General features: G+C 43.2%; 1 protein-coding gene across 4 annotated transcripts in view; it reads left to right on the top strand.

Annotated features, from left to right (window-relative positions):
• The window catches only part of dlg5a (discs, large homolog 5a (Drosophila)), a 33992-nt gene that overhangs the window by 3993 nt on the left and 5484 nt on the right, over window positions 1–24515 (top strand). Inside the window, exons 2-26 of one of the 4 annotated variants that reach the window (XM_046401958.1) lie at window positions 6502–6570; window positions 7730–7883; window positions 8515–8658; window positions 9294–9477; window positions 10209–10468; window positions 10749–11061; window positions 11937–12167; window positions 12517–12701; window positions 12794–12919; window positions 13819–13951; window positions 14097–14224; window positions 14308–14483; window positions 14564–14667; window positions 15889–15981; window positions 16166–17221; window positions 17773–17893; window positions 17987–18131; window positions 18322–18455; window positions 18581–18670; window positions 19129–19297; window positions 21054–21216; window positions 22072–22205; window positions 22994–23158; window positions 23282–23465; window positions 24228–24376. In XM_046401958.1, coding sequence (XP_046257914.1) covers window positions 6502–6570; window positions 7730–7883; window positions 8515–8658; window positions 9294–9477; window positions 10209–10468; window positions 10749–11061; window positions 11937–12167; window positions 12517–12701; window positions 12794–12919; window positions 13819–13951; window positions 14097–14224; window positions 14308–14483; window positions 14564–14667; window positions 15889–15981; window positions 16166–17221; window positions 17773–17893; window positions 17987–18131; window positions 18322–18455; window positions 18581–18670; window positions 19129–19297; window positions 21054–21216; window positions 22072–22205; window positions 22994–23158; window positions 23282–23465; window positions 24228–24376 — 4810 coding nt within the window. The other 3 variants (XM_046401959.1, XM_046401957.1, XM_046401960.1) reach the window with 3 other exon arrangements.

The raw sequence follows: 24515 nt of genomic DNA, 5'->3' as shown, positions 1-24515 counted from the left end.
CATCTGCTATTAACTGATGTTTCTGCTTAGGTGTGATCGATGTCATTTGAGTAGATTTATATGAGTTGTCAGCGTGAGTTTTATTACATTGCAGGGTTTCTGTACAAATGCAGGCAGTTGAAACGAGACAATTTATCCCCGCACTGTGATTTAAGGAAGACAGTGGTGTGCTGTTGAGTTTGGAGTTGCAGTGATTTGTATATGATCCAACAGTAAAATTCATCAACAACATTCATTTGAGGTTAATCTTTTAAGGTATTCATCAATTAAATGCAGATATGTGCTTGTTAGGGTGTTGGAGCTATGGTTAAATCATCAGTCAAAAAACTGAACAATGAATCTAAGTGAATCAATCATGAAATCATCAATTGTGGCCTTACTTGAGTTGTAATTAGCAGTGTTAGTGGTATGGAGTTTGCTTAAGTAATGTTGCTCAATAAATCCATTTAATGAAGGCCTGAGGTGCATGCTAATGAGAGGTTGACCGCAGTATTTTCACCTCGTGTCATCGGGGTTATTGTACCAGTTGAGTTCTGTTGTTCTCTAACACAGCATCTTTTTCCTGTAAAACTTGTATATTGTTTCACCTTAGCATTAATATCTGATGGCAGGTTTCTCTACACACTGAGTGTAAACCACAGCCAGGAGGCTGTTCTGTGGAACAGGACTTCATTACCATTTTACACATGTTCTTCCACATCCTAATTACTCCACAAGGTAGAGGAAATGCCAACATCTAAATGTTTACCAGGGCTATGAAGTCATGGAAATAAACAGCTTCTCTCCTTGTCTTACCTCCCCCCTCCCCCACATTTCTCTAGTTATGTATCACTGCTTTGTTTTCCTCCTCTCCTCTCCTCTCCTCTCCTCTCCTCTCCTCTCCTCTCATCTCATCTCATCATGGTGTCCTAGCTTTCACTCAAATTTGACCTGTAATCACCAGCACGTGATGGTGATGGCAACAATTATTACAGTTGGTAGCTCCACATCTATCTCTGTCCGACATGCAACAAAGTTCCCAGAGAAAATTTGGAGTTACACATATGCGCCTTTGAACAAATAATCCAGGATAGCTTTTTTTTTCCAGAGGGCTCTGAAATGTTTTATAATATTGATGACGTGAATGGGAGCTAACTGCAAACTGAAACTAAATTCCTAATGACTGTTTTATGTGTGCTTGGGTCTTTTGCCACATCGCCGCAATTCACTTCACAGAAATTGCCACACTGTCACCACAACATTGCCAGCGGGGCTTTTCTTGTACCTCATTGAAATGAATACAAATATTTACTAGAGCTGGAATCACTCAGGTGTATCACCAAGCTTGAACATGATGTGATCTACCCAGTGTGGTATGTATGACTGGGGCGCAACACATTTTGTGTAGCTCATAGTCGCTGTATACAGTAGAAAGGCCTATCTATCATATCTGCAGTGCTCAGTCTGGCTAACAATACTGGGCTCTTTTCTCTCTGTGACCTTTCATAAAACATTATACTGAAGCTTAATCACTGATTTATCCCAACACACTATGAAAATGCTTTCGGAATCAGCACAGTTTCCTTTGTGATTAAATGTGAAAGGAATGTCACAAAGATTGCCCAAATTCCAGCAGTAGGTTTATTCCACACAGACAGGCTTTTTGGCAGAGTTTTTAGCTGATGTTTGTATGTAGCAGAGCATTTGGAGGACATGTTGCAGACATCTCTCACCTTTTTGTTTTTGATCCAACCCCTGGCACAAGCAAACTGTTCAAAAATAAGTTATGTTATGTCTCATTTATGCTGAGCTAGTGCTCTTTGCAGTGAGAAAGCCCATTAAGGCTTGCTCATAATCAGCTGGGCTGGATTGCACTCAGGGGGTTTTTGGACTTTGGTGCTGCTCAGCAGTTATGGCAGGTCTGGACTGTAGTCTTGCAGACCTTTTTTAGATTTTCTTTCATGTATCACCTTCATGTTCCAGTGCATTTCCACGGGTCCAGAATGATTATAAAGCTGCAAATGAGAAAGACAATCTTGCATTTTAATCAACAGTGTAACAGATGTTATTTTGAGGCTTGCCACAGGGCAGACTTGAAACTATGAGTGAAAAGGGTGAGTGGATTTGACCACAGGCCTAGATGAACACGAAGCTGTGAGTCAGGCGATGTGCGTGCAGTGGAGTAATCAGGCCTCATGGAGTCATCATGTTAGATGTCTTCATGTTTATGCTTAAAGTAGACCCCTTAAATCAGATGATCAATCCTGCACCACAGCAGCAAGGCTTTCACTGGCACACTGCCCAGAATCTTGGCCGGTGGTGTCATTGCCTCCCCTGAAGTTGGCCCCTCGCTACATGGCTTACTGGAAGTCTCAGAGTTCAGGAAGAGTATTTATGTTGTATTTCTTCATAGATCGATTTGATTGTGGCTTTGTGATGAGGTGGAAGGGAGGATACAGGTGGGTGTCTGAATGTCTTCATAGTGAAGAAAAGGAGTTGCTGCTTTACATTTCTGTCTGGAGGGAAATATTGTGCTTTTTACTGTACTACATTTAGTTAAACTCTTCAGATGACAATTTTACATACATATCAGGGTATCATGCATTGTTATTGATATATGTGTATAAAGCAGCACCCTACATGTTACATGCATAAATATTATATACCATAATCCAATATTATATGAATATAACATTGATAGTGTCCTACATGAGGACTGCTTTTACTTTTGATTCTTTAAGTACACCATGTCACCAAGAGTTGTGTGTTTTTACTTTTGTATGCATTTGCTTCATGAAATGTAGTATTTTTTAGTATGAGAATTCTTCTTCCTCCTCTACAGCTGGGGAAAAATATGCGCATGATGTACTCTGATCACTAACTCCCCAGTTCGCTCCCAGCTGCAGACATTCATTGCACGACATTGACCCTCTCTGCCTCACATGACTCTCCAGCACCTCTCCACTCTCACCTTTCCGGTATTCAGGCATTACACTCACTATGGAGACAGAGTAGCTGGGATGTGTGCCACCCTAACTCAGACTACATCTTCCATACTGTGAGCAGAACCATAGCCAGGATTTAGAGGTCTGGGATTGCAGAGTTAAAAGAGATGCTCTCTGGCGCAATGCTGACACATCCCTCAGTCTCACTTAAGCACACTGCAAAATGAGTGGGTAGTTTTTTCAACCATATTATTAGTGTTGCTATTATTTGCGCTTGTGTAGTTGTAATGGCTGAGAAGCTGAGGACACAAAAGGAGAAAGACCACAAAGACCATTTAGGCTCTGCTCGCCTCTTGGTTGTTCGCTGACAGTGAGAGAAGTTGACAGCGGCTAATAAAGAATAGCACATGGTATTATTTTTGGAATGCTACTGCTGCTCTTTTACCAAGTGGCCCTGAAAACTGTGTCTTTTGTGTTCTTAGGAGCCAAACAGACATTCAAATCCATAGTTTCAAGTCAACATGTTCTGTTAAAGGGAAACTTTGAATCAGCAGTCCAATTGTGATTATAATCATATGTGTTTTATTTTTTTTGGAGGCTCTCATTGTCAGATAAGAGAATTTTCCAGATCTGATGAATAATTTAGTCTCACCCAACGGTGCAAGCCAGACTTTGCGTCTTTCTCTGTCTCTTTGATAAGGCTCTCTTATGCCAGCCCCCCAACTCTTCCACTTGTCTTTTTCCCCACAACGCTGCAGAATTTACTATTCCTCTCATCCAGTCTCACCATGGCAACGTGTGTCATCTTGTTTTATGCGCTGGAGAACATAATCTGGTTGTCTGAAGCAACTGTTGGTTGCTGAGCACATCTCTTGATTGGGAGGGAAAGCAGAGGGGAGAGTGGAGAGAGAGAGTGGTGGTGTCGGGCGGAGTAGAACCCCTTAGGTAGGGCAAGCATTCCCCTGACCTATTTAGATCACAGCGACAGGCCTTTGTTACTGTCGCCTCAGGTCCTCCACTGGAATATTTCTCACCTAGGAGCGCATCCCTTGATGAAATCTGGTAGCAGATGCTTGCTCCATATTACCATATGTAATGGCTCTTGACAAAATCTCCCATGATGTGTCTGTCTGTAAGAAATGAACATGAACGTTGGGGATGATTTCTCAGATTTGATTTGCCTGCCTTTGTTTTTTTGGCACAGATGGGTGTTTTTCCCCGATGTAGATCATCAGATCTATGCTTCCCCAATGGATGCCTGCTTTATTGATGCAGTGAACCCGTTTACAAATGATCAGCCTCACTGGCCATGGCTGGTGCTAATTGCTATCGATGATTAAAAGCCTGTTGGAAAAGGCTAATGCCGCTAACCAATCGACCACCAGATACACCGGACTCGTATCTGACATGCAATCCATACGGCAGTTGTTGAGCACTTACGGGTTTAACGAATCAGCCCGTGACACTGATCAAAATATGGGAATTTTGCCGCTCGTATTTGTCCTCGTCTCCAAATCAGATTGTCCCAGAACTGCCTCGTGAGTGTCCTCAGTGGCAGAGATTACTAGGATTTTAATTTATTTGAGTGTTTTGGCTTCCAAATCACAAAATACAACATTTAAGAATCTACATGTTGCAGCTTTTCTGGCCCAGGGCTTTGCTGACTCGGTACAGTATTTTAAAAAAAGACTTAATCCTTGAGCAGCGATGGCATAATACCTCTCAATAGCTCACGTCTTTCACACTGACACCTCGTCAGTCACATACTGGGTTCAGAAAGTCGGTTTTTCAGTGCAGTCATGCAAATGAGCATGAGCCTTTTGGATAGTTGTGTGTTGATTGTGGAGGACTAATGCTGTGCTGCCCCTGAGTGTTTCTCATCCCGTCTGATGGAACAATATGAAATCAAAGCTGTGTGCTCCAAGCGCTTTGCATAGTAAAAGTGTTGAGCATCAGGGAATGTCATAACAGATTAAACCTCCCTCCTTGTTCCCTTTTTTTTCCATAGTCTCTTCACTTACTTCTCTCCCTCGTTGTATCCCAGACACCCTCCCTCCTTATCTCTTTTGCGACTTAGTTAGGCTATGTCCTTTCATCTGTCCTCCTCTGCTCCATGCCTTCCTCTTGTTTTCCCTTTTGCCCCCTCTCCCCTCATCTGTCTGCGGGGCCTAAGATGGAGTGACCCAGTCGCACAGAGCTCACAGTTAATTAGGCTTGGCCTTGTCACACATTGAGGGCTGGAGCTGGAGTTGTAGCAAAACCCAGTGGGGAGGCAAGGACAGAGATGGAGATCTAGAACAGTTGGTGTCAATCTGTTGCCCACTGCTGACAAAACCAGCAACCATTCCCCTGCTCCCTGAAACCCCGCACACAGGAAGGACTTAATTCCATGTGTCTGGTGTGCAGGCATCACACTACATTAGAATTAAATGTGCCTCACTGTGCTGTTCTATGCACGTTCAGATCTGCCTGTTATTTATCAGGACATTTGGAGCTTGAGCGGCCGGTTGATTAATCAGTAGCCGACAGAAAGAAAATTGCTCTACAACCATTTTTATAATTGATTACTTATTTTGTCTTGCAATTTTTCACATAAAATCTAAAACATTTCTCTGGTTCCAGTTTTCTCTAATCTGAGGATTTAAAAAATACCTGGCTTTGTGTGGTGGTTAATGACTTCATCTGGAAAATAATCTACAGATTAATCAATACAGAAAATAAATTGATTCGGAAATGAATACATTACAGCCATAAATTTACTTTGTACTTTTTAATTTAAGTGTATTTTTTTTTTAGAAATCCAATTTTTGAAAAATAAATTAACATCAAAAATACCAGTTGCATTGATAGTTCCATGTTTTTCTTGCCTTAGAGGACCGTTTTGATTTTTAATACCAGAAGCTTTTTGCAAACTGTGCTGATTTCAGGGGGAACTTGTTTGCTATAAACTGTGGTTAATGGTGTCTTCTTGCAGCAGCTAACACAGAAACTTAAGCTATTCAGGGATATAAAATCTGGGTAGAAATCAGTTTTAACCCATCAGTGTTGTTTTCCGCCATGTTTATGTTACCCTTTGGAGCAGGACTCTCTCTGGTATAATGGGCATCTGCATACGCTCTCCTATGGATTGTGGTTGACTGTGTGAAATATCCCCCCAGCTTAACAGTGTGTACAGCTATTCAGATAGAGAATCATTTTCTCTTTGCCTCTCTCTTTCTCTCTCCCCATGTGCTTGACATAAAAAGAGAAAATCCCATTTCAGCCGTGACATTCTGCCTGTGTAGCAGAAACATACAGGGACTATGCATCAAAGTGAGCCAGAGTGCACAGTGAGGGAAAGGAGATTTAACGACGGCGGCAGCGTGGAGTGATAATATAGAGTCACTAAGAGGGACTGTTGAAGTTATTATTCCACGTATAAACCCAAATTCATCATACAACAGTACAGGAAATATGAAGCTGACAGAGTAATATTCGCTTCTTTCTACATTGTACAGGCAATTAATAGCAGCTTGTGTTAAATTAATGAATAAGTCTGTTAGTGTTGTATATCTGATTGCATCTCTTCTCTTGGCAGGTTCCACATACAGCGTTCTCTCCACCATGCCCTCTGACTCAGAAAGCAGCAGCTCCCTCAGTAGTGTTGGTATGTATAACGACCCAAGATGTCTGTTAATGCTGTTGTGCCAGGTCAGACAGGTTCTATAAAATCTCCACCAAAGTAAAATCAGCATGGCTGCATTATGACAAATGAGATGACATGGTGACTTTAGCACGATTCTTGATTTTCTGCTAGGTTACAGAGTTGTGGAAGTTTTTTTTTTTCTCCAACTACGGCGCAAATACGCTCTTTGAGTGTTTTTCTCTTTTCTTGTGGAAGACGTGCTTGTCTTTCCCTAGTTTTGACAAAGGTCCAAATGACTTTGCTGTGTTATGTAAACCTCCAGAAGGGCCAAATATTGAGCCAAAGACGGGACATAATCCTCAGATATTCAGTCATTGATCTTATTTTCACTGAAGGAAAAGAAAAAACAAAACAATTTCTACTCTCGGGAAGAATTTCACTGTGAATGACGGACAGTGAAAACAATGACCTTGTTATTTCAGTGGCAAACCCTCCTCTTTTAAAATAAATCAGGTGAATTTTAATCTCGGTCATGACAGGTAGAATGGAACCACAAGGTCTCGTATAAGATAGACAGGCCCGTGGTAACTTAGTCCCCTAGAAATCAAATGGAGAAATAAAGGATTTCAGTGAGGAGTTGTTGTTGAGTGCTTATATCTGATCAAAAAACACACTAGTAACTTTCTTTTAAACCACGCAGAAAGTAGCAGAGATCCAGTACATCATCAAATCCAGCTCTTGTCTGCTCTTTATGTCTTTCATTTTCATTTCACAGATTATACATGGCATAGTCTTGTAAATCTATGATCATTTTCTGAAAATTTACAGCAAATTGTTGCAGCCAAACCCCTAGCAGATAAGAATTTCATAGCAGGCTTCCCTGACTGTTGGGCCAGACTTAACTCTATTGCTCCTTTATGCTAAAGCTGGTTACAAAGGCACCCTTTGGCCTTTATTAAATGTCTGTGTCTCTTTTTGGTATCTCACTTTATAATGTTTTTGTAATTTTTATGTGCGCCAAGAAGATTAATTTAGAGGCATCTGGGCTAGTGTGTTATGCAACTTCTGAATGATGACAAGCATTGTGGGAGGGAGGGGATGTTTTCCAGTGTGTGCTGATCAATTGTCCTAGCCTCCGGTAATGTGCTCACTGTCGCAGGCTCGCCTGTTAACGGTGAAGCGTCCTCCCCACCCCCTGCCATCAACGACAACCGGCCATCCGGCGACAACCTGGACACCATCTTGTTCCAGCTCCGCCAGGTGACCAGGGAGAGGGACGAACTCCGTAAGCGTCTGGCGTTGGCATCGCCCGGGACCACCTTCGACGACTGCAGGTGCAAATTCTGCCCTGCTTGCCAAGTTGCTTTTGTTGTTGTTGTCTTCTGGTAACACCTTTATTTGGCTGATGTCTATGAATCTATCTACTGTGATTATAGATTATATAGTTTGGGGTTTTTTTTTGCCTAAAAAAACATACTTCAGGTCCAACTATTGTCTGTGACCTGTGATTCATTGTTTTCAGAGCAGCAAAGTTTTTGGTTGGTAATGTTAACTCTCTAGACATTTAAAACCATGATGCTAGTGTTCTTAGCTCTGGCTGCAATGTTTTCCACTACTAATTCGTAGCTGTCTGGAATAATGTTGACTCTACCTTGCAGGGATAGGACACTGACACTGGCTGCTTAATTAAGTTTAATATGCTCTACTTACCAGATGTTCCTTATGCAACAAATGATGTAAAAGCTACTTTGCTTACATCAGTGCATACAAAAAAAAACAACAACAACAAAACAATAAAAGCTGTTTACACATGGTCAAACATTACATTCCTATCTTCTGATTCCTCATACTGTGGGATGGTCACCTCTCTTTTCTTTGTCTTCTTATCAGAGCTGGGTTTGGCCACATTATGATACAAGGCTGCTGGGTTAGAGTGTTTGATTCCTTGCTATTTTTCTTATTAAGGCCAAATTCAAAATCCAGTCATGACTATGAGCGTCTGAAAAGTCAGTGCATGAGGGCCATGGCAGATCTGCAGTCTCTCCAGAACCAGCACACCAAAACACTCAAGAGGTGTGAGGAGGCTGTAAAAGAGGCTGACTTCTACCAGTAAGTATTTCTTGTCATGGTACTTATGTTTTCTTTATGGTTGCTAACAAAGGACCTTTCAGATTCTTCAGTTTTAAGTATTTGTCTACATGCAGTACACCTAGTTGGTTTTCAGTGCAAAAGCAGTGTTCACTATGTGCCAGGGCTCATTATTGAAGTGCAAATGTTGTAAGCGCAGGATGAACATCCTGTCATCTGCCACCTGTTGCTTTTGAGAAATAATTATGTTTTATTGCATTGTCTTACTGGAACTGTAGCACATACTGGCATGGTGTTGCAATTAACCTAATTGAAAGAACATCCCTTGGAGCTACAGCTGGCTTTCACATTAAAAGGGAATTGGTATTACAAAATAACATGCATGGTTTTAAAAACCATTTTTTTGAATTGAGGCATTTATGTGATGTTATAGCTTAAAAGCTCATAAGCTGATGCAAAATTTCTGAAGCAGAGAAACTGATCTTATGGTGTATTAACAGTTGGAGAGAGCAGTGAGAATATTGTTGAAAATAATTCAAATAAAAGATAAACTGTCAAATTAAGATCCAGACATTTTATACATTCTGGGTTCTAGATTTTTTTTGTGTGTGTGCAATGTATCTCTCTGTACATACACTTGTGCTTTGTCTTTCCAGCATGCTGCACAGCCGCGTCTTGGGCGAACAGACACAGCTGAAGGAGGAGATGGAGACACTCAGGAGGGACAATGCTCAACTTGTCCGAGAGCACAACCACCTAAAACAGAACTGCGAGGAGCTCAAGCGACTGCATGATCAAGACCAGAAAGAGCTGGCAGATCTCCGGCTGCAGCAACAGCAGGTTCTGAGGGATTTTCGATCATATTTTTGAAGTCATACATTTTTGAACATCAAACAGTATCGTTTGTTGTCTTCTATGCGCTGGATTCTTTGTTCTAAACAGCACACAGGTGCTGTAACCCGTATTTGATTCCAGTGCAGTACTGTCTCATACAGCACCTTTGGGAGTACTGCAGAGGCTAAGAGCAGAGGGCGGCCAAGCAGAGGGAAATGCACACAGAGCATTTCTGAAAAGGGCAAGCACAGAAAAAAAAAGGCTTTGGCTTGGGCAAAGGGCACACTGATCCAACCATGTAGCTACAAGATCAGTGTATATGCAGTGTATGCTGTGTAGACGAGGTCAATACAACCCCCGGGTCAGAGCAGCTCTGTCAGGAGTCAGGAGGGACAATATCAGCAAAACCTGAAATAATGAGGCATATAGTCCTGCAGGGAATTTATAATGCGGTTTGAAGGACACACTATACATAAAACAGTTCATTTTGTAGGCCACGTTTGGTTTTACTCATATGCCTAAATGCTCTTGCACTCCTAAAAGCCATTGTTTAAGCTGGCACAGGATGTGCTTCGGCTGCAAAAATAGAATCCTGCCTACACGTTGATGCCATCTGCTGCTAAGGCGGGGCACAGCAAAGGGAGGCTTAGTTTGATCTCACCTTATGGAATCAACATTGCGAATACCATCAGTAGTTTTATGATGACATATCACATGACTTCTGTTTTCCTCACCAGGTAATGAGAGAGAAAGGCTCATCAGAGGTGTTAAACAAACTGTATGACACAGCTATGGACAAGCTGGAGGGTGTGAAGAAGGAGTACGATGCCCTGAGCAAGCGCTATAGTGAGAAGGTGGCTAACCACAACACAGACCTGAGCCGACTGGAGCAGGCCGAGGAGGAGAACCGAAGGCTGCAAAAGCAGATGGATGCGTTGCTCAAACAGCGAGACTCGGCCATGCACTACCAGCAGCAGTACTCCACCTCGATGAGGAGGTAAAAGCATTTAGCACCTTTACACACACGCAGAAAAAAAAAATGCAGCACACTTTGCAGGGAAAATCACATTATATTAACATGTTGTATATACACGTTGTAATATTGTTGTTCAAGCCTGTGCTGGTGATGACCCAAAACCTGTACTCACACACACAAACAGTTAGAAGAACTGCTGATATAAGCTAAACTGAAATTGCGGCCAGCACATCCTTATTTTATATGGGCATTTCATAAAATTGTTCACTGATGATGTGCTCCCCGCCTTTCTTCGTCACAGGTTTGATTCAGTGCAACAGGAGCTAAACAAGTCCTCAGCTCAAAATAAGGAGCTGCAGAGAGAGATGGAGCGCCTGCAGTCGGAGGTTACACGCTACAAGAACCTGCAGCTGAAGGCAGCAAAGGACTGCGAGAAGTACAAGGAGGAGAGGGACTCTGTGTTCAACGAGTATCGCCTCATCATGAGCGAGAGGGACCAGGTGATCAAGGAGCTGGACAAGTTGCAGACAGAACTGGAGGCAGCGGAGGCCCGACTGAAAAACACCTCTTCAGAGAGAGTGGTGGCCAGTGAAGAGTTGGAGGCACTCAGACAGGTACGTATTGATTGTACGTAGCTTTACTTTGTGTATCAGTTATTGATGATACTGGCCTGTAAGGAAGATGGAAACATGAAGAAAAAAAAAACATTATGACCAAAAAATTCAAGAAATATGTCAAATATTTTGGAAGGTATCCAACAGAAATTAATGAATGTCAAGATGACTAAACTCTTCACTGCGCAAACTTAAAGGAATAGTTCTACATTTTTGGAAATCTGATGAGTCACTTTCTTGTAAAGAGGTAGATGAGATGATACCACTCTACAATAAATATGTAGCTAGGAGAGCAAACTGTTGTTTTTACAGTTTGCTTTTTGTACTGATTCAGACGAACAAGAGCTAGCTATTTCTATTCCTTATGCTAAGCTAAGCTAACTGGCTGCTGGCTCCAGCTATGTATATACCATAGAGAGGTACAAATCTGCTCATCTACTTTGTGGCAAGAAAACGATAAACGTATTACCCGATGAGCTATTCCCTTAAAATTAGAATTTATTGTCGAAAGTTGGATATAACGCTGATGTCATTTTTGTCATTACTCATCAGTCACAACTTTCCAGAGAGACTCTCTGTCTTACTGAGAGCTACTGAGTAAACTGTTTCCTCTCATGTTTTTAAGCGCGTCTGTTTATGGCTTGGGCCAGGTAGGAGGAGTCTGTTTTCTCCCAAGACTCTGCACAAAAATAGTTCAGCTCCATCACCGCCTTTTTGAAGAACATTTCTCAACACTCTGCTTGACAGACAAAAGAGACTCGTAACTAGTGTTGGGTCGCTTTGCAGTGGCCCTCAAATGATGTTTTCGCATCACATTAATGACTCACAGTTTGGAGATGCCCCCATGCCATTGTGCCCTCTTTGTTCTGTGACAGGAATTGAACTCGTCACTGGTGGACCGTGATAGGGCCATCTGCGAGAGGAACGAGCTGCTGGAGAAGTACTGCCATGAGGTGAAGGACAAGGCCGAGGCTCAGAAAGAGCTGAGCCAGGCTTGCAAAGACATCGAGATGGTCCGGGAGGAGAGAGACGTGGCCCGCAAGGAGAGGACGGAGGCCATCATTCAAAGGGATCAGTTGCTCCGAGAGTACTATCAGGCCAGACAGGTAAAAACCGATGCACCTTTAACTTGACAGCATAAAGTCAAAGGCTAGACATATGATAAAGAGCTTAGTGCATCCAGGGAGCTGTCAGTTGGTGGATTACAGTATGTCAGTAGACTGACCCTTAAGTGGTTTCAAGTCACACCTCTCTCTGCCCACTAGATGGCCCTCTTAGCAGTCCTTCTGCAGGTCAAGTGTATGTGAACCTTTAAATGTGAAGATGAACAATGATTTGTTTCAAAGTTTTGCATCTGGGTAATATTCCAGCCAATATTTTCACACCAGATGCTGTAACAAATACAAGCACTACTAATAATGAATAATCCTATTCATGTGTACTCAATGTTCACAGAAACAAGACTCGGCCACCCTGGACATGGAAAGAGCTAATAAGGAGATTGAGATGCTGAGGAAACAATATGAAGCCATGTCCCAGGAACTGAAGGAGGCCACACAAGAGGCTGAGGTGGCTAAATGTCGACGGGACTGGGCCTTTCAAGAAAGGGACAAAATAGTGGCGGAGAGGGAGAGCATAAGGTCAGTCTGTGTATGGGTTTGTTTAAGACTGACAGAGCTGGGGGGCACATCACATGTCGTAGACCCATCACCTCTCTCCTCATCTTCTTCAGGACTCTCTGTGATAACCTGCGGCGGGAACGGGACCGAGCAGTCAGCGATCTGGCCGATGCCCTGCGTAATCTGGACGATATGAGGAAACAGAAGAACGATGCTCTGCGTGAGCTCAAAGAAATAAAGTGAGTCTTCCCTGTGGTTCTGAGGCCTCAGTCATGAAGGCAAATATAGGCTAGGCAAGATATATATACGCAGCCCAAGGAAAATCCTTCTGCTTTTGAGAGAGTACAGAACAAAATTGCCCCTAACCAGCCAACTTCATGTGGTCTACCGTCTTTGTCTCTATAAGCTGTTGTACTCAGTGTGTGGCAGAGCATAAGCTGCAACATTCTGCCTCTGGAGACATCATGGAGCTCAGTTGTTTGCCTGGCGTCATTTCCTCACGACCAGATTAAAAGTGTAATCCCGAAAAAGCGGCAGTGTTTAGAACACACATACACATTTAGTTTCTCGCTGTCTTCCTCCCTATGTATGAATGTGTTTATATTGGATACAACAACTCCCTCTGCTGGCTAAATTGTATATGGCAACCATTTTTTTTTTTTAGGCAGAGCACTTTATGGAGTCTGTGACTTTGAGAGTTTCATTCTCTATCCTCTGTACAACAGTATAAAATTGGGGTTTTAATGTCACAGCTTCCCTTAAGGCATGCCTCAGTAGGACACCATATATCTTACTGACAGTGGGGCATTGTATGCATTCTACTTTTAGATTTCTTAAATATAAATTTAATTCCCTGAACCACAAAACTGAAGGTGTTTGTGAAAGGACGTAAGAAACATTTTGAAAAGATACTTGAAGTTTGAGCCTATTTTGATATAAAAAGTTCAAAACATGTACTACTGTAAATTTCTGCATGTAACGCCCTCAATTCACACTGGATAATACATTCATAATGTTGCACACTACAACTTCTTGTATACACACTGCTTATGTGTGATTCTTCCTTTGTGTTGTCTCTGCCCATCCATCCTCAAGTGACTGATCTTTGACTCTGTGTGCGATGTCTTCCTTTGTTAAGGGAGAAGATGGAGAGCCAGCTGGAGAAGGAGGCCCGGTTCTGTCAGCTAATGGCCCACAGCTCTCACGACTCAGCCATCGACACAGACTCCCTGGAGTGGGAGACAGAGGTGGTGGAGTTTGAGAAAGACAGGGTAAGAGTAGTCCTCAGCTCTTATTATGGAGAGTGATTTGGTGACATGCCAGTCTCCTGACAGCCAGCAGAGCTCTAAAGAATTGCTGAGATAAGTTTGTCAAAATGAATGAATTTACTGACATTTATATTATTGCCTTTTACAGGATGACATGGATTTGAAGGCGCTTGGGTTTGATATCGCTGAGGGGGTAAATGATCCATATTTACCAGGAGATTGTGGAATATTTGTTACTAGAGTGGACAAAGGAAGTGTCGCTGATGGAAGGTTAAGGTATGATCTGCCTCAAAAGGCTATCCCATGACCCTTTTTCTGGACTGAACAGTTTATTAAATACGTCCACTTTGTGTTTCCAGAGTGAATGATTGGTTGTTGAAGATTAATGACATCGACCTGACCAATAAGGACAGGAAGCAGGTCGTGAAGGCTGTACTTAATGGTGGGGGTTTGATCAACATGGTGGTACGAAGAAGGAAGTCTCTGGGAGGAAGGCTCGTCACTCCTGTTCACATCAACCTCGTGGGACACAAAGGTTAGACAGAATAGATTTAAAAGCCTTCTGGCTGTTTGTGCTTCTGTGTTCTTTAATGTTTTTTTTTTCCTGCATCTCAGACAGTGGAATCGGTCTGGAGAGCGGCGTGTTTGTCACAGCCATCGTCCAGGGAAGTCCGGCAGCCAGGGAAGGGTCTCTCACAGTAGGAGACAGACTGATTGCTGTGAGTCTCTGTTAGCTTCCATGAAATCCTCTTTTTAATTTATTTTTTTTTTAGACTCCTTTCCTGCACATCTAGCACAGTGCAGCTCACATGGGTTCTTTAGGCTTTCTAATCCAGGCCTTGTTCCATTCCAGTATCCACACTCCAAACCCCAGATAAGGTGGGATTTGGATGAGTATTTGAAGCAGAAATACGAAAGTCTCTCCTGCTTTTATTAAATCCTCCAAAAACTTGCTGCTCTCGAGGGCTAGGTGGAGCTGTCTTCACACACAGCTGCAATATAATCCCACCTGGGGGGGAATGGAAGAGAAAAAGCAAATGTCAGAAATAGTACTATGCATCTCAATTTCTGTCTTTTGAAAAGTGACCTTGTCTCTTATGCTAATCTGCCAGCAGCAGATGCCTTAACTCCCCCCTTTAAAATTAAGCATGAAACCTGTGCATTAGCTTTAAATCCAAGCACTTAGACATCTCTGCACACCATTTCGCAGTGTAGCTTTCTTCTCCATATATCCAGGGAACTGATATGCCAGATGATAGCTCAGCTGCATCCACAATTAGCAGTGGTAAGTACAGATGATGTCCTCAGATCGTAATCATGGGAGAGTATCGTATTTTATCTTTCCCCTGTGGACGTTAATCACATTAGTGTATCAGGTTATATATATAACTTATTAACTGCTTAATTCTGTTTGCAAAAAAAAGAATCCAGACTACTGAATGGGTTATGAAATATGCATGGGATGCAATCAAATGTCGGTAGCTGAACTTCATGGCTTAGAGAGGTCAGAGAACCTTAATAAAACGTATCAGATTTGTTCTAGGTTAATGCAGACAGTTTTTCTCAAGTTATTTTGTGAGAAATGTTAGTCATGGTGTATTGCTCACTTTACTCTTCAATAACCACCTCAACAACCAAAGTCCAACTCACTGTGATGGAAGTGTGTGGAGTGCAGCGTGAGGGTTCTTCAAACTGAAAAGTTTTGGCCTAGATTTCTCGCGGTTTCCACACCGCAGCAGAGTGAGGCACATCTCAGGCCCCAGACATTTTCGTTTTCAGGAGATTTGTCACCTGTATGCGTTTGTACATGTGCATCTGTTTTAATAATACTGCCACCCAAAATATATGCACGTCTCAGAGGAGTATCAAAAAGAAGAACATGCATCGCTTTAATGTTGAAGGACCTGTCCTTATTTCCAATGTCTTTCTCTGTTCCCCAGATAAATGGCATTGCTCTGGATAACAAATCTGTGACAGAGTGTGAGGCTCTGTTGAGGAGCTGCAGGGACTCTCTTAGCCTCTCTCTCATGAAGGTGGGCCACACTCATCTCACTCTCTGATCTCCTTTTCTGCTTCACCCGTGCCAGAAATGATCATGAGCTTCCTATCTAATTTTGCACGCCCTACATAGCAGTTTTGCAACTTAAACTGAATAAGCTGACACATTCATTTGCCAACGCATCATTTAAAAACTTCCTTCATCTGTCCTCCCTATAGTTCTTTCCACATAGCACATCAGGCCAGAACATCTTTGAGAGTCTGCGTGAGTCATCTGAGAAGTCCAATGGGCGCATTCACCTGTCCGAGATTCACTCGCGGAATAGTCGCAACCTCAAACACAACAGCTCAACACAGACTGACATCTTCTGCCCTGATGTTGGAAGCACCAGCACAAGTAGCATCTCTGGGGAGAGAAGGAAGGTCAGAGGTGAATCAGATGAGGTGTACAGCGACATCAGCAAGCCATTCTCCACAGGTTCCCTCCATGCCACTAGCCTTCGGCCGGCTTCTGACCTGGGCACCGGCCGTTATGGGCCCAGTGCTTTCAAAGAGTGCTGTCCCTACACAAAGGCGCCTTCCTCCTTGCCCTTTGACCCTCTCTCTCCCTCAGAGTGCATCACGATGGAGACAGCCCTTGAGAAGAAACACAGTGGGGGCACGTGGCCCAAGATGATGGTGGGAGGTATGTCTGTCGCACCTGATAGCACCAGTCCGGTCACAGCTGCAGCCCAGCTCTCCATTTACAAATCGCCCAAGCAGAGGAAGTCCATCTTTGACCCAGACACTTTCAAACGCCCCGAAACACCTTCTTCTAAGATGGAGTACATGGCAGCCAATCAGATTGCAGCAGTAGCCGCCGCTGCTGCCGCCGCCTCGCATTCCCCACAGCCTTCAAAGACAGAGTCCCTCTCCTCCTCATCCACCCCTACCCCAACCCCTCCAACCCCACCCACTCGCAGTGACTCGTTTAAGTTCAAACACAAGCATCAAAGCAGCTCTGCGTCTGACTGCACGATCACCTCAGATGGCAAAGGAGAGGCTGCCATCTCCATGGCAGCAGGAGAAAGCCGAGAGAGGAGTGAGCGAGAACGAGACAGGAACGGAAACCACTATTTCCTGGAGGGCAAGGTTCTGACCTCGAGGAAGTCATGTGATGAGGACATCGGCCGAACCAGAGGGGAGGAGCCAGAGGTGAAGAGGCCGCGTCCTAAATCTGCCCCAGCCCTTCGGCGTAGGATGACCCCCCAGACCATCACTCTTCCTACCTTCCAAGTGAGTCCATTTAATACCTCAAAAAATGGATCTAGACACTTTATGTGGTACATCTTCTTCTGTAAAAAGTTGTTTTGTTCCAGACACAATTTCAAGGCAGTTTGGTTAGAAGCTTCCCTAATAAAGCAATGAGAACATGATACATTTGAGATTGAATTCGAAATGAGACCAACATTTAAATCATCCCAGTGGGCCAAAGCATCCATTTTGTAATAGAATTTACAGCCCCGTCAGAGTTATGCCTCTGGGACTTGCCTCTTAGCCAACGTTTCAGAGTGATTGATGCCTCCGCGTCAGTATAGCCACCCAACCCAGGAGCTGAGTCAGTGCCTCGGGCTCAGACAGCCATGCCTGGCTACCTCATCAGGCCCCTTCAGCTCACAGGAGGACACAGAATCATTCATTTTACTGTTGTGGGATGTTTGTTCTGTAATTTTTCTCATATGATTCTTGTCTCCAGTGAAGAGTAGAGGATTTCTCCCAAAATGTAATGATGTTTTGTTGCACTGCAGGGGAAAATGATAACCATTTGTTTCTGTCATTCATCACAGAGCTACTCTAATGACGAGCACTCACCAGAGCCCAGGGACATGCTGCGCTCCTCCCCGAGCCGCTCCCATAGGCACAGCGTCGGCTTCGTCCCCACAGTCTACAATGGCACCCTACCTCCCAGTGAGCTTCTCAGATGTTTACGTAAACACGCACGCGCTCACCATAATCATAGACACTCCCCCCTAACGTGGCGGTGCATCTGTGTTTTGTCAGATTCAGCCCACAGGGGTCTGGCTCCTTGCCCGGCTGTGACGGCCGTGATGAGGAATCCGGTGTACACTGTGCGCAGCCACCGTGTTCATACCAGCAACTGTCCATCCGTTGCCTCCCAGATATGTCACCAGCATACCCACACCAGGTTGCCTCCTTATCACACTCACAGCTTCCTTAAACCTTGATGGCTTACATGAGAGATATAATTGTTGGTTCATTGTTTCTGATGGTGCCTCTTATGATAGCTAATATTTTTTTTAATTGGCCTGTTTCTTCAAGGCATAACCACAAAATTAAATTTGATGAAAATAATTTCATCCTCTTTGTCTTTGCAGCCCACAACACCAGGGTCGTTTGAGCCTGGACCTGAGCCAGCAAAAACGCACAAGTGACTACTCTGAATCCTCATCGTCACGCAGCAGCAGAGCTTCACACGGTACAAACTCACTGCCATCCAGCGCAAGGCTCGGTCAGTCTGGCTCGCACGCACGCACGCACACACACACATGTAGAGGTCACTGGCTTGATGCTCCTTTATCTTTTCGGATATTATGTCACAGTCTTTATGCCTGTATTGTTTCATCCCTCTGCCAGGTTCTTCCAATAATGTCCAGTACCGCACAGAGAGGATCAAAATCCCTTCCACTCCCCGCTACCCCCGCTCCATGCTGGGGTCAGACCGAGGTACTGTTCTCGCTCACCACACGAGTATTAAAATAATCAAAAGCCCTTTACATCAAATCAGCAGCTAAAGGTCTAGCCTCCATTTCTCGACCCCCAAGCCTGGCCGGGCTTAACGAGTTCTAAGATTGATATTTTTACTTTTTTTAAATTGCGGTTTTACAGCACTGGCAGAAGGAAAACGGGAACCAACATCTCAGATGAGAAATCTCATTTAAACACCAGAATGAGTCAGTTTGAACCTTTCAGCCTCTTTAGTCTTTGGTTACCATCAAGTTATGACACTATCATCTCCTCTGCACAAGGTGTTATTATGCATCCTTAATGATTAGATGGTGCTCAGACAGAAAAATAATGTGTGTAAATAATCTGCAGAGGTCTATCTTCATGTAAGATGCATAATGTCATCTTGGACTGCACACATTCTTATTCCGTCTCTTTGTCTCTTCCCCTAAATCCAGGCTCCCTCTCACACTCTGAGTGTAGCAGTCCCAGTCTCATCACACCTCCACAATCGCCACTCAATCTGGAGACCTCCTCATTTGCCAGCAGTCAATCACAAGGCTCCATTTCCACTTTACCTCGGATCTCAGTCAGCCCTGTGCCAATAGGGGAGCGCAGGAAAGACAGGTACGACAGAAACACGGATAGAAATTTTAAAGTGCAGTACACCTGAATGTTGACTGTTCAGCCCCAGCTGGATGGCATATCTACATTACTGTGATGCTGCTGATTCCCGCAAATTAGCTTGTTCACTTATTTTTGACCCAATTTACGTTGGCATATTGGACATGGCCTCTCACAGCTGATGTGCTCAGATTACTAATTAGATGATTGTTATTGGTTGATTATGCTGATGGGGAAATTGAGAAATGGCTCTACAAATGGTGTGGATGGTGGTGAGTAATAGAGAGTATGATTACAAGGAGCACTTGAGAAGCGGGTACAATATGACCTACGTCTGTGCTCGGGGATCCTCCTAGGCTATTTTAAAAGGTGTTTCCAGGCAACAGGTCTATCACAGTCGGAGCTGTGCAATCCCTCATTGAAATTCAGGTTCAAATCCTATTAAAACTCTTTTAATAATTTTATGGAAGCCTTTTGCTGTTCCTATAAAAGAAAAGAAAAAGAAAAAAAGGCAGCGATCGGTCGGTATGTTGGAAATTTATTTTATCCTTTCCTCCAACGTTTCTGTCCCATTTTATATCACCCACACCTCTCAGCCTTGTACACTGTTGTTGTCTCTGTATGATATCTGTCCTCCATTCTCCTCTTTATCTTCCTCCCGCCTCTCTTCAACCTTTCGCTTTCAGATCTCTTTACCGTAACCGATCTTTTCTAAGGATTCCTCTGGCTGCAAGGCCGAGGTTCTCCTCTCTCAGGAGCCTCAGGTTCGTTCTCCCTCAGTGCTAAAATCAAGGGAATGCCCCCCCCCTTCCCACCAAGTTCACGTCCTTCACATACGTCACTGAAGTTTGGTAGATACCTTAGAGGAGCAGAATAATCTTGTGCATTTTACATGCACTATGTGGAATGCAAAAGGAGAATCTGTGATGTTTATTTACCGTTTTGCAAGAGCGCAGTTTGATTTTCAGATTGCTAGTCACTTGCATGTCACAGTATTAGTACCTCAAACCAAAAAAAGATTGACCTGACTGAATACACCTGGTGAACTTCAATGGTTCAGCGTTGTGTTTTTATGTCTGCACTTGTCCCTCCCCCATGTTGGAAAACCCACTTGAATCTCAGATATTGCATGCAGCGTCCATGCCCTATGATGACGACATGGTCAATATGCATGTGTGTATTTTGGCCTTGAGCCAAGTCACCCTTTAAGTGTGCAGTATGTATGTTATGCAATGGTATTATTATTCAGCCTCAAGCTTCTGGGTCATGGTCTTGTTTGTACATCACCACTCTGCTGACTCCTGTTTCTGGCTGCTAATCCATTCCTCTTATCTGCCTTCATAGAACTGTATGCCATGTCCAAAGCCAACTTGTTATGAAGACACACAAAGTTCATGCAAGTCTTCTTCACGTGAAGGGATTTCACTTGGCCGCGCTTTTATGATGTTGCACACATGCTCTTGTGCTATAAACCTGTCCAGTTTCTTCTGTTAAACCTGGCATAAAGTGGCGCTCTGGAACGATGATCAATTTACAGGCCTGGGGGTGAAATGTGAGCTCAGGCTCAAACTGAAACACAACTTCACTTTCTATGGATTGTGTTTATAATTTGAACCAGATATGTTTTTTTTGTCTAACTGGAGCAAAAGCCAGGGTAGCAAGTAACTCCAGAGCTGTAAATAAGTTGGCCAGTGTGCCATCTCACACTGTTATCTTTCTGGGAGCCTGTTCACTCATACACATCCCTCCTTCCCATCAGGCCATACTTAGAGGAACCCCGCAATGTCATTGTGCACAAGGGTGCGGAGCCACTGGGCATCTCCATTGTCAGTGGAGAGAACGGAGGGATCTTTGTCTCTAAAGTTACTGGAGGCAGTATCGCCCACCAGGCAGGATTGGAGTATGGAGACCAACTACTGGAGGTATGAGCAACATACTGTATGTGAGATGTGGCATAAATAAAAATGCACTGCCAGATGTCAGGGAGCAGAACAATACAGAAGCAGTCTAATACTGGTTAATATGGCTGACTTAATATATGGTTGCTCCAAAGGCTCAGTCATTTTTCTGCCAGCCATGCATTTATTTTGTGTGGCAGACTATATTCATTAGTGCTGACACAGGTCCCAGTATTTTAATACTTGTTGAAATGCATTCACTCAAATGTTTTTTTTTTCACTACATATAAAATGGCTGTGCAAGCTAAAATTCTTCAGAAGTGTCACAACAAGAGGGCACATACTGTTCTTGTGGCTGCTGCACAGTGAAAAGAAAAAAACAGAGTAGCAATGCTTTTAATCAGAGTGAATTTATTAGAACAAGACTTTGCAGAGAGTCACTGAACATCAAGACTAGATAACCAGCAGCTATCACACATCAGGTTGTAAAGACTGCTATTGCCTTTCACCCTCCCTTAAGTGGATCCAAGTAAACAATGGGCATTTTGTACATTTTTTTAATATATTTATTTTTATTTACAAATCGATTTGTAAATTCATGGAAAGCTTGTTAAAACTGTGTGTTGGGAATGACTGAGGTCATTATGTGGATGAAACACAAAAACATCGTGAATATGAATTAGTTACTTTATAAAATCACAATTTCATCATGCATTGCTTTTGCATAGTGTAGCAATGGCTGTCTGATCACTTAGAAATATATATTCTATATATATTCTCCGCTAATTACTACTACTTCACATACTGCATTCATGTCTCTTTTTGTTCCCTATCTCTCCTTAAAATCTCTCCTCAATTGCACTTTTCTTCCTGTATTAGTATAATGGCATCAATCTACGGAACGCTACAGAGCAGCAAGCTCGCCTCATCATTGGCCAGCAGTGTGACACCATCACCATTATGGCCCAGTACAACCCACACATGTACCAGCTGGGTAACCACTCTCGCTCCAGGTAATATAATGTTTCTTGTAGGATATAAAGTAGATGTGTCAGTGTGAGTTTCCCAGGTGTGCTGCTTGGCTGATTTTCTAAATCAGTTTCCAGTAAGTGTTTTCAGTTTAAGAATGACATGGTTATTTATGTTGTTATGTGGCCAGGTGCTCTTTAAATGTATTTGTATGTTTTTTTTTGTTTTTTTTTAAACATTGAGGCCAGATGGTACATTTTCACTGCGTTTACACTTTTTTAGCTGAATGAACATAAAGGAATCTCTGAAAGAGCAGTTGTCCAGATGTATTTAACTATGTAGCTGTTCAACTTTAAATACGGAGTCCAACAATTGCTAGATATTTGAGAGCTAAAAAATGTCCATTTTTAATTGAAATAAATTTAATATACATAGCATAACTGTTTTGTTTCGTTTTGCTAGCTTATTTATTTATAGTGTGCAATGCACATTAATCAGCGTTTTTATTTAATAGCATCAGTTTGTGAATCATGTTTCAATCTTATAGGACTGATGCCAACATCTTATTCTGTGCTCTGTGAAATTTGGTTTTTATCTGGATTTGGACATTTTTTCGGCGCTTGTTTGGTCAGAATATGTTGTTTCAATAAAACACAGAAGAGGGGAACAAATGTGAAAACTTGCATCGCTTCTGACTGTATCTATTTTTGGAAAATTAATGAGAGTTTAATCTGTTCAACTTGCCTAGATGATCAGGAGGTCATCAGAATTCATTTTACTGATGGAGACAAATCCCCACCCCCCCCCCCCTTTTATTTTTGTATCGATGCAGCTCTCGTCTGGACCCAGTCAGTACTCAGTCGACTCCCCAGGGGAGTGGAGCTGCCACCCCTGACAATCACTCTGCCATCGATACACTCAGTGAACAGGACGAGGGAACGCTCACTCCCTCCTCCAAGCAAACCACTCCCACTACCAGTCCCCGTAATTTCATCAGGTAAACCTCTGCGCAAACATTGTTAAAAAGAACAAAAAACAAGCTCATTGTAATGATATGTTGGACGTGACAGAAGCGCTTGCTCCGCTACGCTTCAGTAACTCTCTGGCTGACCACTTTTAGAATGCCATCTGAGGGCAGCAGGAAGGCGGGTGAGCCACGGCTTGTGACGGTGCGAAGGCCAGGGGTGGAGGTGGGAGTCACGCTCTGTGGAGGGAACCTACGAGGCGTCTACATAGAGAGCCTGGATGAGGACAGTCCTGCCAGAGGCCCTGATGGGCTGCTTCCTGGAGACCTCATTCTGGAGGTGTGGGCTCAAACGCACTCGACACGCAGTTTGTTGTCTAGGAATTTCATAATGCATGTGAGGAGGTGTGCAACTGTGCTGTACACTGAGTGCACTGTGTAAATAATTATGATTTATCACAGTTCTTGAGAACATATTAAGTCAGATCTTTTTAAGTGGGAGTTTTATTCAGTTTGATAAATTATTAAAAAATAGTTCTTAATCTTTTGATAGACAATAAAGAGTGGAATGGGTCTAGTATCTGGTTTTTGAGGTGATCTTAAAGCTGAACTCTTTGTGAGAAGGTCCTGGCATTTCTTTCCTGCCCTGTCATTGTTCGTCATTGATCCCTTCCTTGTCTGCATTCCCTCTCATTCCACATCACTGATCTATACAGAGCACCGCAAACTCATAATAGACAATTCCTGGCATGCTTCCACTCAGCCCTTGTCCACGAAGCGCCTGCAGTCTGAATTGCCATGCAGCTTTGTCATCAGGTCGTACAGCATCAGTCTCTCCTTCAATCTCCCATCTTGTTTGTTTTCTTCCCCACATACATGGCACAAATCAATACTGCGACACTTTAATACGGCTGAAAGCTTGGAGGAAATGTAGCCTTGTGGAACCTTCAGTAGAACTGCAAATTATTTCACAGATGAGTGTGAACACTCACTCAAATTTCTCAGCTCTTCGCCCAGAGTTGGTCTTATTCTTTATGATGTGAAATTCTTCCTCTCTGTGTTTTTTTTTGTCCCCCCATCATCATTACTTCTTGCCTTTCAGTACAACTCGGTGAATATGAAGAATAAGACGGCAGAAGAGGTGTATGTTGAGATGCTGAAGCCTGCGGAGGTGGTGACATTGAAGGTGCAGCATCGGCCGGATGACTTCAGCATGCTCAAAGATGTCCCAGGAGATGGCTTTTATATTAGGTACATGCACATACAGTACATTCACAGATCGTTTTGTTGGATGTTAATATGTTCTAGCTCTTTACATGGACCACACTAACTTTCCCCAAGCAGCCTCATCTCTGTCCATGCTGCTATATATAGATTCACTGCTGGAGCG

Source organism: Scatophagus argus, chromosome 10 (assembly GCF_020382885.2).
Source record: "Scatophagus argus isolate fScaArg1 chromosome 10, fScaArg1.pri, whole genome shotgun sequence".
Taxonomy (NCBI): Eukaryota; Metazoa; Chordata; class Actinopteri; family Scatophagidae; genus Scatophagus; species Scatophagus argus.
This window is presented reverse-complemented; position numbering and strand designations above follow the sequence as displayed.